Here is a 16,438-nt window from a genome sequence, read left to right as displayed (position 1 = left end):
GATGGAGCAGGTTTTTTGGCAGAAATATTCCCTGCTAACCTAATAACATTTCCCCTCCTCTCAAGTGTTGTGAAGTACATCTGAAGTTGCAGACTTTTATTTCCCTTTTGCGACCCAGGTGAGCAAATGTGAGCCAAAATATCGATTCGTATCCGTGGGTCCAATAGCTCATAGAACATTGAGCAATACCTGTCATCCATTAGCAGGGCGATCCACCCCTCTTTACTGTTGCTTGTCCTTCCTTCAGTGACCAATCAGCAGCTATGCTTTTAGTAGCACTCCTCTTGCCTGCACTGGGTAAACACAAGTGTTTGACACATTGTTTGTCCATGCCAGTTGCTGAACTACTTATCAGTGCTTGCTAAGCATCTGCACCTGGGCCCTAGGCATGCTTAGACATCAATTGTTTTTAATAACCATTATTTCTACTATACACTGTGTTTGCGCCATCTTTTACTCTGCTCTGTATTATGGTTACTTACACCAACTTTTGTTGCGTTGTGGTAATATTCCAAATGACAAGCGTGGAAATGAAGAATGGGGACATCTCTCCCCAGGGGCAAGGCTGGGCAGATCCTATAAAGGAATACTGAGGACAGAGGGGAGGAGTAAAAAAAATCCTGCCCAGCAGTTTGCACTGCAGTCAGGGAGGTGAATGAGTGTGGAACCTAGTGTTCAGTCAGAACTTAAGGGTGCACTTCACGGGATCACTTTTCTGGATCTGCAAATTTTCCATACAGAAACATCCTGATAATTCTTGCTTTTTCATCACAATTTTGGACTATCCTCGTTGAATCACATTCACAGGTAAGAGCATAGCTCTGATGATCCATGTTCAAAACAAGTACATTTATCCCCTTTTGCTTGTATGAATGCATGTGTGTGTGGGGGTGTGTAGGTGTGTGTGTGTGTGTGTGTGTATGTTGAGAATCTTAGCAAGTTCATTTTAGAAAGAGAATGAAAACATTTTAAGTATTGTAAAACAAACAAAAAAGACTAAATTGGGTCTGTATGGTCTACATCTTTCATGAAGTTTTTTGGAATTGCACTGTAACACAATGTAGACATTATAAGGGAAATGAGCTGTCACATCCAAAATTCAGTTCTGCTGGTTCTCTAAAGTGGATAAATGCACACTAAATGGTTTTCAGGGTTAATTCATGAATACTCCAAATGAAGGAGTCAGCCTGGGTCAATAAGGTCTTCACCTCTGTCAATGTGCTCGTACTGCTCTTTATCATCATCTCTGGCTTTGTCAAAGGAGACACAAACAACTGGAAAATGACTGAGGATTCCCTAGTAAATTATTATTTTCATTTGAATTTTATATCGCACTAAATGCAGAGTTAAAATGTTTAACTTTCAAAAGCAGTAAGAATGTTATTATTATATTTCCTTAAACCGTTTCTTTTGTTAATAACGCACAGTATGCTGGTTAATTCATGAATACTCCAAATTTTGATTTCAAAGAACTTGAAAATTCCTAACGCAAGACGATTCTGAAAGGAGAGGTATTTAATTTTTGTTTTTATATTGTATTCACTAATGTAGTTACTTTAAGGGAACATTCTCTACTCTGCAGTTTGGTAAGAAAGGAAGGCAAGCCTTCAGTTTCTCTGTTCTTAGTGTAGCGTTATTTCTATTGAGCGATATTGGAATGTGGTTGCTGGGTCATAGTGATGCATTCATGCTCAGTGAGTGAATGGAGTCCTTTGAATTGTTCAATATGCACCATAACTCCAAACAATTGATTTCTAATGGGATGCTCATTCAGTGAATGGCACCCCACTACATGCCTTGGCAGCATTCCTAAACTGTATGCCATTTCGAATGAGGCGCATTTCAAATCCCTCAATATCATATAATCTTTCATCTTTGTTTGTTTTGCAATCGACCTTTCAGCATGAGAGGTGTAAGATCTTTTCAACATGCTGAAATTCAAAGTGCAAATTCCATATTTTCCGGACTATAAGCCGCTACTTTTTTCCTAGATTTTGAAGCATGTGGATTATATATAGGTGCGGCTATTCTGTGGATTTTTCTTCCACCGCTAGGGGCACTCTAACCGGAAATTCAATGCAATACAATTACCATTAACAGAATGTGACTTCAGGAGGAGGAGTTCAACAGGCCTGAAGGCGCTAGGTTATGAATTAGGTGGTATGCGTAAGTAGAGCAATAAAAGATGGACGTGAACTGACAAACTGGAGTGCTGTCGTGTTAAAAGGCACTGTAAGAATCTGTTCAGGTACATACATGTACATTTACGGTTCAAAATCATTCTGTAGATGCAGTAAATCTCAAATTTTTCAACATAGGTGCAGCTTCAATATGTTTTTTTCATTGTTTTTTAGTAGAGTGGGTGCAGCTTACATCAAGTTGCAGTTTATAGTCGGGAAAATACGGTATTCATGCTTAAACTGCTTACACATCTTCAGAAATTCTTCTCTGTGTTAACAGGCAAAGACATGTTAGAGCAGGTTCTGTCATTTGGCCGTTCCTTGGTGCGCCGAAAGTTGGTTGACCTTAGCAGTTTGGAGGACTCCAAGCTCTGTCGTTGCCTGGGAACTGTGGACCTGATCGCCCTCGGCGTGGGCAGCACTCTGGGTGCAGGTGTCTATGTCCTGGCCGGAGAGGTAGCCAAGGGAGACTCTGGACCCAGCATAGTCATCTCCTTCCTCATTGCTGCCCTGGCCTCGGTCATGGCTGGCCTTTGTTATGCTGAGTTTGGAGCTCGCGTCCCAAAGACCGGCTCTGCTTACCTTTACAGTTATGTGACTGTCGGGGAGATATGGGCCTTTATCACCGGTTGGAACCTGATTCTTTCCTATGTGATTGGTGAGTTACTGCCACATTACTGACATATCTGTTTTGGTAGGTTGAGTACAATTCATGTTCATGTTCTGTCCACTGTTTTGTCACAGGTACCTCCTCAGTAGCTCGGGCTTGGAGCGGAACATTTGATGAAATGACGGGAGGACATATTGAAATTTTCTGTAAAACTTATTTCAGCATGAACTCCCCCGGTCTGGCTCAGTACCCCGACTTCTTTGCAGTCTGTCTGATTCTGCTGCTGTCTGGTAAGAAAAAAAACAACAACTAGAAATGACGATCACTGGGCATACGCCAATAATTTGTGTATGTACACTAAACTGACACTTGTCAGCCAGGAGAGTAGCCATGATACTTGTCAGTAATGGTTCGTTGAAATTAATGAGTCTTCAGTATTGGAGGAGGGAGGCTGGGCGGGGGGATCCAAAATCCCTCCTTTATGATCATCAGGCTGTACTGTGCCTTCACTCAGTCAAAGACTTTTCTGTATGCGACTTTGGGCTTCTTCTATCATGGATTACCTGCAAATCACAGCACAGTTTTAACACTGGAAGCCCTTCCTTACCCAATCGACTCATTTTCGTACGCGCTTGGGATCAGCAGCGGCAGGGTATTGGGGTACTAGATGGGAATAAAACCCATACCTGTCAAGATGTACACTTTCGGTGTAATTTGTACAGATGGAAATACCTTTTAAAACATGTACGCCGTACATCGCTGATTTCTGTTCACGTGACAGCAGCCATTCGAAAATAATGTGTAATGTGTAAGATTATATACGGATGTGTACAGGCAAATTACAACTTTCGTAAGATTCAGTCCACCCGTGACAACAATCTCACTAGTTTAGCATGAGGCATCTGTCACAACAAGGATTTACTTGAGCACCAAATGGCACAATAACTGACCGGAATTCTACCTTTCGCCACAGTGCGATGCAGGATTTTAATTAAAGTAAGCCATTTCAAACTAAAGAACTTTGTCATAGTTGGAAGTGGAAGTTTATAATCCAACCGGAACTAATTTTGGTTGGGACACCAAGCTCTATTATTCTTGGTCTGGATGTTTGGAAAATAAATTTCCAATACGATTTCTGGACGGTTTATGAGTTTTTTTTCTTCTTCATGATGCATTTTTTTTGTCTGGAGTGATTTATACAATAGGGCTGGTTAGCACGTCCGCCTCATAGTTCAGAGATCGTGGGTTCGATTCCGGAGTTCCTGTGTAGAGTTTGCATGTTCTCCACGTGCCTGCGTGGGTTTTCTCCAGGTACTCCGGTTTCCTCCCACATTCCCAAAACATGCATGTATTTTAACTAAACACTCTAAATTGCCCCTAGGTGTGATTGTGAGTGCAAATGTTTGTTTGTCTCTGTGTGCCCTGTGATTGGGTGGCAACCAGTTCAGGGTGTACACCGCCTACGGCCCCAAGCCAGCTGGGATAGGCTCCAGCACGCCCGCGACGCTTGTGAGGATAAGCGGTTAAGATAATGGATGGATGGACTTATACAATATTCCGGAGCGATTTGTAGTCCAAAAAGTACGTATGTACAGTAAAACATTCTCCCAACTATTCAACTAAAAAACTAAATGTTTGTTATATCAAATTGAAATCGGGGGCACTGACAGACTTATAGAGCTTTTCAGAATAATATTTTCTCCGACCCCGTTTACATAACTTTCATGGGCTCTTAGAATGGCTGCCACGTGTTTCCCCATTACCGCACCCCTAAGCATACAACTAGTTGTTTGGATCGGACTAAAAATATAAATAAACCAAGTGCATTAGCAATGTAAAGCCACACGGCTACATTTGAATTAATATTTGCAGTCTTGTGCTCCTGCAGGGCTCCTGTCGTTTGGAGTGAAGGAGTCAGCCTGGGTCAATAAAGTCTTCACCTCTGTCAATGTGCTCGTACTGTTCTTCGTCATCATCTCCGGCTTTGTCAAAGGAGACACAAACAACTGGAAGATAACTGAGGATTCCCTAGTAAATGTCACCATAGTAGCCAGGTCATTATTTTCATTGCAGTTTTATATCGCACTAAATGCACAGTGAATTAAAATGTTTAACTTTCAAAAGCGGTAAGAATGCTGTTACTATATTTCCTTAAAGCGGAAGTCAACCCAAACATATTTTTTTCAAGAATATGTTCCTCTCAGGCCCACTAGTTGAAACACGGCATTCTGATTTATTTTGCGTTTGTGGAATATAAGTTAAGCAGCAAAGTGCACTTGTTTTTAGCCATCTCAGCCATTTTGTCTTCTGTCGTCTGAAAACGACATCACAACTGCTCACATCGACCAATCACGGCTGACCTGTTTTCGGAATCCGAGCCGTGAAAACAATATGTTTGGGCTGACTTACGCTTTAAGCAGCAAAATCCATCCATTTTTAGCCATCTCAGGGGTGGCGATTTTGTCTTCTGTCGTCTGAGCAACGGCTCCCAATGACCAATCACGGCTGACTGGTCGTTGTGAGCAGTTGTGATGTCATTTTCAGTCGACAGAAGACAAAATGGCCGACCCAGAGATGGCTAAAAACGAGTTCATTTTGCTGCTTAACTTATATGATTGTTATATTGTTGTTTCAGGAACTTATCAGTCGTGGGCAATGTGAGTAGTGATTATGGAGCTGGAGGATTCATGCCATACGGTTTCAGTGGGACATTAGCTGGAGCCGCCACCTGCTTCTATGCTTTTGTGGGCTTTGATTGCATAGCAACTACAGGTACGAGCTCAGCCTTATGGTTGGAATTCGTTGGTTTGAAGTTCATCCGTGTTGAGTTGGTTTGTAGCAGGTGTTTTTTAAATTTCTTTTTGAGTATGTAGTTTTACATTTGATACAGATCGTGACATGAATTGTGAAAGTACTGCGTATAAATGAATTTGTCGCGTAATTCTTTATTACTTTGAATCAGAAATTGCAACCAAAAAAAAGCATGCTAGCTCACAAGATTGCTTGTACAACAGTACAGTAGTTTTTGTTGGTTACCATTGCAGGTGAGGAGGTGAGAAACCCACAGAGGGCCATTCCCATTGGCATTGTGGTATCGCTGACTGTGTGTTTCCTGGCGTACTTTGGTGTTTCGGCCGCACTCACACTCATGATGCCTTACTACCTGTTGGATGAGAAAAGCCCTCTGCCCATGGCTTTTGAATATGTGGGATGGAGCCCTGCCAAATATGTGGTTGCTGTAGGTTCGCTATGTGCGCTGTCTACCAGGTAACTAACTAACTTTTTGTGTACATTAAGATGAGGGGCAATGGCATCATTTGCAGTAGATAACAAATATTTATAATTGTGCATGCTGCCAGTCTCGCTATTGGAATGATGTGTGCTGCTAAATGGGATATTGTGGGTGAAGGGCTTCTTTTTTCACATATCTGCATCGCATTGAAAGTGTCTGGTAGAAATACAAATGGCCAATCGTGTTTACATGTCAAATGTTTGTACAGCTTAGGCTCCAGGCAGTGTCTTTCGTATGTGATGTGTATACAGTGGGTTTTATATATATATATATATATATATATATATATATATATATATATATATATATATATATATATATATATATATATATATATACAGAGAGAGAGAGGGATCAAGTGAACCACACAAAACCCCTCAGATCATCTGTCATCAAAATGAAATTGACAGTCATTCAATTCAACATTTAAAAAATGGATAACAGTAAAAGAAAAACAAGTGTGACCAATTAATAAGTCATAGCACCAAAATGGAAAACACGTCTGAAGCCCACTGTGACTTTCCTTGCTGAGGGTTTATTTAATTAATTCTTTCTCTATCATATCATATCAATATGAACATAAGGTTTGTCACGTGCATTCTTCAAAAATGAAAAAAATTAACTTGGATTGATTGCTTGATATTTTTTTTCATGCTATTCTATTTGTGATTGCAGTAAAATCTGGCTATTGCCAATTTTACAAAGCAGCAAGTTGTTTTTGCAGTTTTGCCCATTTTCAGTGTTTTTTTTTTTTTTTGGACTGCTTTGGGTGATTGATAGTTGTTGTTGCTATGACATCAAAACCATAAAAAACATTACAAGAATAACACCAATTAGTGCTTTCCTTGGAGGATCAAATGACATCCATTTGAAAAATATTCCAATTGGTATTATTTGTACCAACAATGCCCCATCAGAAAAGAAAGGCACACCCTCCCACTGTGAAGCTTTCAAGAAATGATTGTGTTTGCTGTGTGTGCTTGTGTGTGCTTTTGGACGTCTTGACTAATGTGTTGGTCTTGCATGTCTCTGCTGTCTCATGCAGTCTGCTGGGCTCCATTTTCCCTATGCCTCGTGTAATCTATGCTATGGCAGAGGATGGGGTGCTTTTCAAAGCCTTAGCCCGAATCAATCCTAAGACGAAGACCCCCCTTATTGCCACTATGAGCTCCGGTGTAGTAGCAGGTGAGAGCTGGGGAGCGTCAAGCTTCTCCACCAATCAACTGTGAAAGACACTGCCCAACAACAAAAACTCATAGCTACCCATTGGCACAACTTCTGATTAAAATCATTAGCCATCATCACCGCCATCCCTCCTTGTGCTTTCACAGTTGTGCAGGTGAAATGTGTCCTTTCCTCAATGTTCTCCACTTAACCATGAGCCCTCTTCTCCATAGCCTGTTGGGCGCCATGTTCCCCCTACCACGCATTCTCTTTGCCATGGCACGAGATGGCATTCTGTTCAAATTTATGTCCAAAGTGAGTAAGCGGCAGTCGCCTGTGACTGCCACCATGGTGGCAGGTACCACCGCGGGTAAGCAGCCAAGACAAGGACCGGCATATTGTACCGGCTTGTGGTGTGGACGTTGTTTGGCTTTGAATCGTCGCGCGGTGTCGGTGGTGATGGCTGCATGTTCAAATTGGTGATTGTTTTCTGAAGAGCATGTGAAAATGATATAAGTAAGTCAAGTGAGCTGGCCAACGAGAGACCAATCTGGTCTTTTTCTGTCCCTCATTTTTACAAAATAAAATCCGAGGTTGCTGCGGGCACTACTAGACATGATTTTTGTGGTAACCTTATTTTGGGAAAAAATTAAGAGACCAAAATATCACTGGACTTTTCTGGGGATTTTTACTATTTTTCCATTTTCTGCAAATAGATAAATGCTCTAAATGACAGGTAAACACTATACACACGCTCCAGCTCACCTGCAACTTAATTAGTATTAATGATATCGATGATGGGTGGATTAATATCATAATAGGATTGTCACTCAAATAGCCATATTCAGCAGATTATGCCTATTCAATCAAATATTATTAGCTGCAACAAAATAAAATAATATACATTTTTGATCTACTCAAATTGTTACTTTCCAAGAGAGGTGTCAAATCCAAGTCCACAAAGTTTCTACTCAACTGACGCTTGTTTACCTGCCGGTTGAGTAGAAGCACCTGTGGCTAAAGTCAATCTGTGGCGGGGTTTTTACTTTCTGGACCTGGATTTGACACCTCTGCTTTCCAATGACTTTCCAAATGTTATCTTTTATTTTCTTTTTTGTGTCTAACTGTCTATGCTCTATATGGCGCATGGCGTGGCATAAATCTGCACATGGGCAGGCTAGACTAATTTTACTTGTATTTTCACAATTCCACGCAGCTTGGCGCAGTTACAAACAGGCATATTGCACTGTTGTGGGTGTGAACACAACTTACTTCATTTACAGCCAAAGGAAGCGGCTCCTTTCATTCCCTTTCAAATTTGCGTGTGAGAGGTGCACACTCCTTGTAATGGAAGCTGAAAATTATTTGCTTGAGTCCATGCAGGAGGTTGAAGTAGGGGTGGGCGATATGACGATATTGTATCGTTAAGCGGTTTAACGTGTTCACGATCTCATAAAGCCGAAAGATCGTTTGATCGTCTACAATGGCACATTCCAAACAGTTTAGCTCGATGCATACCCGACCAACCAATCACAGCAGGTACAATGCACTGTACGTGACACTCCCAGCCTCCCTGTTTGTTTGTATAGCGGGAAGCTATAGCGGAAAGTCACCACGAAGCAGAGTTGGTCCAGAAAAGAAACACCACATCCACAGTGTGGATTTGGTTTGGCTTTTCCTCGGAGGAGAAAGCGCAAACCAGTTATTTGCAAAGTTTGCAGAGACTCGGTTCGGACGTCAGATGGCAACACGACAAACCTGTTTAATCACACGCCAACAGCCAAAGCAAACGGAGATCAGACACATGGTAGCCAGAGACAGCCGCTAGCTCCAAGCTAACGCAACCCGCGGCAACACAGTCATTTAACAAGGGCACTCCATGTGAAGAAACAAGCAGGCATTGTAAAGACGTAACTGAGGCAGTGACTTATTACCATGCTGAAGACATGATTCCCATTAAAATAGTGGGAAACAAGGGGTTTAAAAGACTCTTCAAAGTACTAGATCTGTGTTACGAGCTGTGTTATTATGTTTACGTTATGTTACCTTTTATGTTTACATTCACTGCACATTTTGATAAAAAATTGTCACTATTCAAATTAAAGCCTGTTCAGAAAGCTTAGCTGACTTACAATGTCTTTTTTTCTTTGAGTTTTATATACATTTTAAATATGTTTTATTTGTATAACATGAGGAAAATGGTGCAAATTAGTCTTAAAAAACGAGGTAAAAAAAGAATCATGATAAACCGTGATCGTGATTTTATTTTTAAAAAATCGTGATGATATGATATTTTTGCCGTATCGACCACCCCTAGGTTGAAGCATGTATGCCAAGTACGTTTAGTAGCTAGTCGAAGTGTATGTGTGTGTGTGGGTGTATATATATACATATTTATATACACAAATATGCAACTGTTTGAATCGTGCTTTAAAGTTATGACGTGATGTTGCCAAAGCTGCAGAAACGCACTGACCAGCTGAGATCAACTCTATACTGGAGTCAGCTGCTGGGACACGAGAGAGGGAGCTGTGAGCAGCACCACAGTGTCACATCAAACGAACCTCAGTATGGAGATGATGCCTGCTGGTTCATCAGCTGAAGGAAATATATGGCTATTGTTGGTGTGGAAATGACTGCATGAACTATGCCTGCAAACGTATATGGTTTAGTCGGATCGAAGTGTTTGGTATAATCTGGTGCCATCTGTTTTCGGGAAAGGATTGATCTTGCAGAAGTCAAAGTGTTAGTATGTGTTTGTGTATGTGTTTTGCTATGTATGCCTTCTACGTCAAATGTGCTAATTGTGTTATCTTTGCTTGCTGTATAGCCATCATGGCTTTCCTGTTTGACCTCAAAGCTCTGGTTGACATGATGTCTATTGGAACTCTGCTGGCCTACTCACTGGTTGCTGTGTGCGTACTGATTCTCAGGTGGGTACATTTGCACTGTAAACAACAGCAAACTTGTTATTTTCAGAATATTTTTTTCTGCTTGACCAGCCACAGGAATGATTACCCATTTCTATGAAGTGCAAGTTGTGATGTAAGAGCTGTAAATGTGACTCTTGTATAACTCTTGGGCTGTCTGACTAACAGTGTTTGTTTATAGAACCCATTGACAGAGCAAATAGTGATGAAATGCACTTCATGCATAATTGGTAAAGACGAAAATTTATAACGGTAAAGACCGAAAGAGCTTCATACCAACTGTGAGAGTTGCACAATTTTCGTGTGCCGCCCTTTCAACTGTGTAAATACAAGTGCACAAATGTTGTAATTACTCATGAAATCCTTTACACTCTGTTCATTATATAAACGTAATAATGATAAAGACATGCAATTGTTCTGACAATTATACATATATCTCAGAAATAACAAAAAACTTTTGCTGTCTGCTATTGTGTCAATGTCTGCCACATGCTGGCACGTCAGATCACAGAACCCTCTGGTGTAAAGACATCTTAAGTGACAGAAGGACCATTTGTAAAAGAACCAACAAAAAGACAGTTGGATGAAAAGGCGTTATAAGCAATGGGAGAAAAATTCTAAATCGGGCCATGAATTATTGCCGTCCATTCAATTGAATTGAAAAAAAACAAATACTTTTTTTTTTTTTAACCCAATATAATTCTTGAATAAATATCTGTATACTGCCAATACATGTTTTCCATGAAAAAGGTGGCCTTTTTGGCTTGTGGGACTCTGGAGGCAGCTGATGTGTACCGGCTGGCCAAGCGGAATGCAGCCTTGGTGGTCACAAACTCACGCGTGGGAGGAGTTCAGTGAGGCCATGGAGAATAACCTCCGGGCGGCTTCGAAGAAATTCCGGTCCACCATCCGTCGTCTCAGGACGGGGAAGCAGTGCACCATCAACACTGCATATAGTGGGGATGGGGTGCTGCTGACCTCAACACAGGACGTTGTGAATCGGAGAGAGTGGGGAGTGAGTGGAAAGAATACTTCGAAGACCTCCTCAATTCCACCGACATGCCGTCCCATGAGGAAGCGGGGTCTGGGGTCTCTGAGACGAGGTTTCCTATATCTTGGGTTGAGGTCAGGGAGGTGGTTAAAAAGCTACTCGGTGAGATCCGCCCAGAGTTCCTAAAGGCTCTGAAAGTTGCCGGGGTGATCTTTGTCACCGATTCTGTTCATCACTTTTATGGACAGGATTTCTAGGCGCAGCTGAGGTGTTGAGGGCGTCCAGTTTGGTGGTCTCAGTATTGCATCACTAAACAAACTTGGCAGATAGGTTTGCATTTATATTCGGTGAACATACAATCTGCTTCCTATTTGACCTGAAAGACATAATTTTCTTGACCTAATTTAGTTTTGGCACTGCTTCTTGCCATAACTCATCTTTTCCAGAGCTGGGCATTCTGTCCCGGGGGTGGAACGGTCTTTCCGTCCGACGGATGCTCATTTTTGGGACATGGGACGGAGGATGACAAGTTTTAAAAAAGGGATGAACTAAGCAAGGGCAGAGGTGGACTTTAGTCCAGCCCACTCAGCGTCCCTCATGCATGTGCCGTGGTCACGAGGCGGCCGAAGTTCATCGGCGAAATGGGCAAATGACAAAAACTGCCTCAAAACGCTTCAAATGCGGCACTAGTTACCCAACTGCGCAGGAGATGACAAACCTCTGCCATTAGCATCCCTCCCACGGCGTCATGTACGGATGTTTGTTTTTTTTTTTTGGTGGGTGATGGCGGACGTAAGGAGGGAACCGCTTTAAAAGGACGAGGACGGACGGAGTCGGAGGATGATCATTTTTATGAATAAGGACGGAGGGATGAGGACGGAAGGGTACCCAGGTCGCGGATGGAGTACAGAGGACGGACCGGCAAAAGAGTGTCAAGTGCCCAGCTCTGTTCTTTTCTGATGGACAAGTAGTCTAGTCGAGGTGCTAGTAAACAATGTCTGGCATCTGGCGGTGAACACTTTTATTACAACTTAAAAATGATCAGCTACCGTATTGGAAATATTTTTGTAGTTTTCAGAAATTAATCCAGAGCCATGCCTGCGGCCCGGGAGCTGCCAGTTAGCCCATGCCTAACTTAAACAGTGCGTGTATGTTTTTCTAACTCTCTATTAAAATCATATGTTATCATCACAGTATTACTTAACATTTTAGTTTAACTTACACAGATACTTTTAGGTTTGTGTGTTGATCAGGCCTGCCAATCACACATTGCCCCACTTGTCCTCATTTCGTTCGCTGATAAGCTGGCAGCTGTCCCAGCTGACTTTGGGCGAGGGCAGGGTACAACCTGGAATGGTTGCCATGCAGCCAATCCAAAACCAATAAGAAAGCTCAAGATTGCACTGTATAATGTTTACTACTTGTTTCTTTGAAGGCAATGCCAATGAGTTCGCTAGTTCTCCAAATGTATCAAAAATTCCCACAAAACAATTTAGTACAGCCAAATATAAAACCCGAAAGGTAAAAACCATCATTGAATTTCCATACATATTTTGTAATATGTTCTTGCTAAGTTAAGTGTGGTTTTGAGGTTGTTCTACAGACCTAGTCAACTTTCACCTCCAGGTATCAGCCAGATGGCGCTTTGGAGCGGCAAGGGGGAATGGGCAGTAAAAGGGACTTTCTGTCGTCTGAGGAGGGCGAGTCCGAACTGACCGAATCTGAGTGCCACCTCAACACGCTAAAAGCAGAAGGCTCACTTCTGCAGGCGGCCCTGCACCCACCCGCGTCCCCCTCTGAGCATTCATCCAGCACCGTCAACTTTTCCATTTGCGTGCTAGGTGAGGCCTACGAAATGATCAATTTGACATGGTCAAACAGGAGATCCAGAAGAAAGAATAAAATGACCGCAATTGCATTTTTCACAAAATGAAGATATACTGTAACGAGCCAGAATGAATTATTTGCGTGTGTTTCTTTCGCCCAAACTCAGTGCTACTGGTATGTGTGATGAGCTACCTGACCACTTACTACATCGACTCCATCACTGCTTTCGAAGCATGGATCCTTGCATCGCTGTCTGCGTGCCTTCTGGTCTTTGGCGGTTGCGTCGTTATGATCTGCAGACAGCCGCAAACCACTCAGAAGGTTTCATTCATGGTATGTCCTGCATGTCAGGAATTAAAGACTGAGGTTGCTGAACACAAAAACTCATAATTATTGGCTGCGCGTGTCTGTCGTGACAGGTTCCCCTTTTGCCATTTCTGCCTATTCTCAGCATATTTGTTAATATTTACCTCATGGTTCAATTGAGTGGAGACACCTGGATACGTTTCTCTGCGTGGATGGCGTTAGGTAAGTCTCTCAGTCCGGAGCAAGTTTATTTGTCCTTAACATCTAACAAAATGACTAAAACTAAAATTGGGAAAACATTTGCGTTCATGAAAGGCTTTTTAAAAAAATGAATATACTACATGTTCATTAAAACGAATTAAATCTACTTCTAACTAACTAACTAACTATATTGGGTTGTGGCTCAGAGGTAAGAGCGGCTGGTCCAGTAACGGAAGGGTTGGCTATTAGAATCCAGCTCTGTTCGAGTCATGTGTGGTTGTGTCCTTGGCTCCTATGTCACTCACTCTGGTATAAGGCTGGGTGTGAATGCTCGGTGGTGGTCACAGGCAAGTAGGCGCACACTGGCAGCCACGCTTCCATCAGCCTGCCGCAGGGCACCTGTGGCAACACAACATACTTTACCACAACCAGTGCATGAATAATGTATTCGCTGTCAAGCATTTTTGAGTGTCCAGAAAACCGCGATATAAACGGATGCATTATTATAAATTGTGAAAATAGTTAGTTTTCGGGGTTCATTTTAAATGTATTCATTTCGGTATTTTCTATGTCAGTAGATAAGAAGGAAGGGCAAGCAGTTCTTGGAAAATTGTAGATTATTTTAGCACACAATACTTTTTTTTTTTTTATCTTGCACTCGACAAATGCTCCTTAATTAAAATTAAAGAAAAGATTAAAAAACAAAGCCAAACTAGAACGAGTACTAAATTTAATAAAAACTAAACTAAAGAAAATTATTTTTGACCAAAAAAAAAAAAAAGAAATTATAAAAATGAACAAACCCTCTCTAAAAACGAATTAAAACTAACTGAATTTAAAAAAACAAAAGTTAAAATGAGAGAGAGAAAAAAGCTACGGTGAGAATTCCAAAACGATTATAACCCTGGTCCAAAATAGTTCCAATTGTTTATTCGTTATATATTTTCCTATTCTTACTGTTGAATAAAACCCTTGCTTCAAGACAACTGTGTATGGGGGACCCCTAGTGGTCGAGGACACTAAGCAGTCGCTTAGCTCGCTTCTGCCTTTGCCAGCCAGGCGAGTAATTTTCCGTTTCTTTATCCGGTAAACATCTCTCAGGCTTCTTGATCTACTTCGGTTACGGAATGTGGAACAGTGTGGAGCGCCAACGCTTTCTTCGGGGCGAGAGCGGCAGCGCCAAGCAGGCTGCAGCAGAGAAGCAGGAGCAGTTCAGCTGCCTGGAGAAGACAAGTCAGTTTTAAATTGCTCCATCGTAGTGTTAATAATAGACTGTGAGGCCCGACACACATGCAGCTATGCCTTCAGGAACTTGTATTTACAGCTTCACCCACGTGGGCCTCACCGCATTCAGTCTATGACAGCCATGTCAGTATTTGATGTCGGTTGGTCACGTGATTTGGGGCTGCTTTCATCTGAGTTCTTTCACTGTGACAGACCACACACACTGCATGACAGTGACACATTGTGTTTAGGACACAATGGAAAAGGCAGGTAACACACTGCAGAGTGACATTGACGCAGTCAGTGCAAGACTGAAATGATTTTAGCACCACCGTTACTTAGCTCTTCATTATAAGCAGGTTGCCTTTGTAAAACCTTTTTTTTTTAATTCCTCTCTTACTTTAAAGGTACAAGTGTGTTTTTAAGGCTTTTGATACACCAATTTTGTGCTATGTACCACAACTTTAGGTATTCCTGCACAATCTAAAACTCAACGTGCGTATCTTTGCGCATTGAGATTCTTTTATAGTTCTTGCAGGTGTACCAAAGGTTGCAAACAGTGCGTGTAGATTAAAGCACTTTTATTTTCTTTCATATTGCACAATGCGCAAGATGTCAATCAATATATTTTCTTCACGATTGTTTCATGTGATTGTAATGTCTTGACTAATACAATTGTTTAGTTTGATTTGCAGTCTTATTTTGGAAGGTGTTAGTTGCTTTCAACTGTTACCAGAAAAGAGAGACACGTTTCATTTCAGTGTTATGTAACAATTAATGGTCCTTTTATTCTCAGCTGCTGTCACCAAGGGTCTTATACGGCAGTCTTTCTGTATGTTTCAACTGTTACATTCTGAATGAATTATATTATTTGATTATAATTTCTTTTAGTAATTGTGTGTGTTGAATTTTTATTATTACACTATGGGAAACTGGGCTTTAATACTGTACACTACTAATACAGACGTTATGACAAATTGTGTTTCCCAAAAATCTGAAATGTGTTCACTTTATGAAGCCTGTGTCGCTTCAAGATGTGAAGTGGATTAGGGAGCGGGATGCAAGGTTTACATGCTTTCCTCTCGGCTTTTAGAGTTCTGGAGTTCTGTATTGTTGTATTAACAGTTACTTGCACAGCATTCCAGATTTTACAACGCGTACTGCATTTTTGTGGTATCAATTACAGGTTGACGTTGTGTCAGCAAGATCTGACACACGGTGCAAAACCCCACAGCTGTACATTGAGGCAGTGATTCCTTATTCTTAAAAAATGTATGTGTGGGTTGACTTCCCCATTAAGTAAGGATACTAAAACCAACAGATGCCACACACAGATGTGCTGCCATGGGATGGAGGTTAGGCAGAGCCTCAACTGCATCATGTAAAAAAAAATGGAACAACTCATCATTAAATAAAATTCTTTTCAATTTTAGTTCTATGGTCTGTGCTTTATGTTGATTTTCTTTCCTGTTCAAATACATATGCGAAGAGTGGCAGCAAGCTGCCAGCCTCACCTCAGCTTGCACAATCTATATATCTGTTATCATTTTAGTGGTTCATTGTTATTATTACTATTATTATTATCTTTAGTATTATTATTATTATTTTTTTACCATAGATGAATAATAGAGCTATAAATTAAGAAAAAATGGAGAAGGGGGCGGATTTTATAATCTAGACTTTTTTCCCATTCCCTTTTGAGAATGGAAGACT

General features: G+C 41.3%; 1 protein-coding gene across 2 annotated transcripts; it reads left to right on the top strand.

The window, feature by feature from the left end:
• The first annotated feature begins 359 nt into the window (after positions 1-359).
• Positions 360-16,157, top strand: slc7a2 (solute carrier family 7 member 2). Of its 2 annotated transcripts, none has more exons than XM_086023669.1 (12): positions 360-807; positions 2,461-2,838; positions 2,925-3,080; positions 4,679-4,844; positions 5,426-5,562; positions 5,835-6,057; positions 7,480-7,616; positions 10,077-10,179; positions 12,794-13,008; positions 13,161-13,327; positions 13,414-13,522; positions 14,603-16,157. In XM_086023669.1, exons 2-12 carry the CDS (start codon positions 2,469-2,471, stop codon positions 14,743-14,745), a joined length of 1,926 nt encoding a protein of 641 aa, XP_085879795.1. In that variant the 5' UTR covers positions 360-807; positions 2,461-2,468; the 3' UTR covers positions 14,746-16,157. The 2 variants fall into 2 exon arrangements, with proteins under 2 accessions (XP_085879795.1, XP_085879794.1); XM_086023668.1 differs by lacking the exon at positions 7,480-7,616 and adding an exon at positions 7,128-7,267 and having other exon boundaries at positions 361-807.
• Positions 16,158-16,438: the final 281 nt, after the last annotated feature.

Source organism: Filicampus tigris, chromosome 2 (genome assembly GCF_054856515.1).
Source record: "Filicampus tigris isolate MCC_2025a chromosome 2, RoL_Ftig_1.0, whole genome shotgun sequence".
NCBI lineage: Eukaryota > Metazoa > Chordata > Actinopteri > Syngnathiformes > Syngnathidae > Filicampus > Filicampus tigris.
The sequence above is the reverse complement of the archived record's forward strand: the minus strand, read 5'-3'. Positions and strand labels throughout refer to the sequence as shown.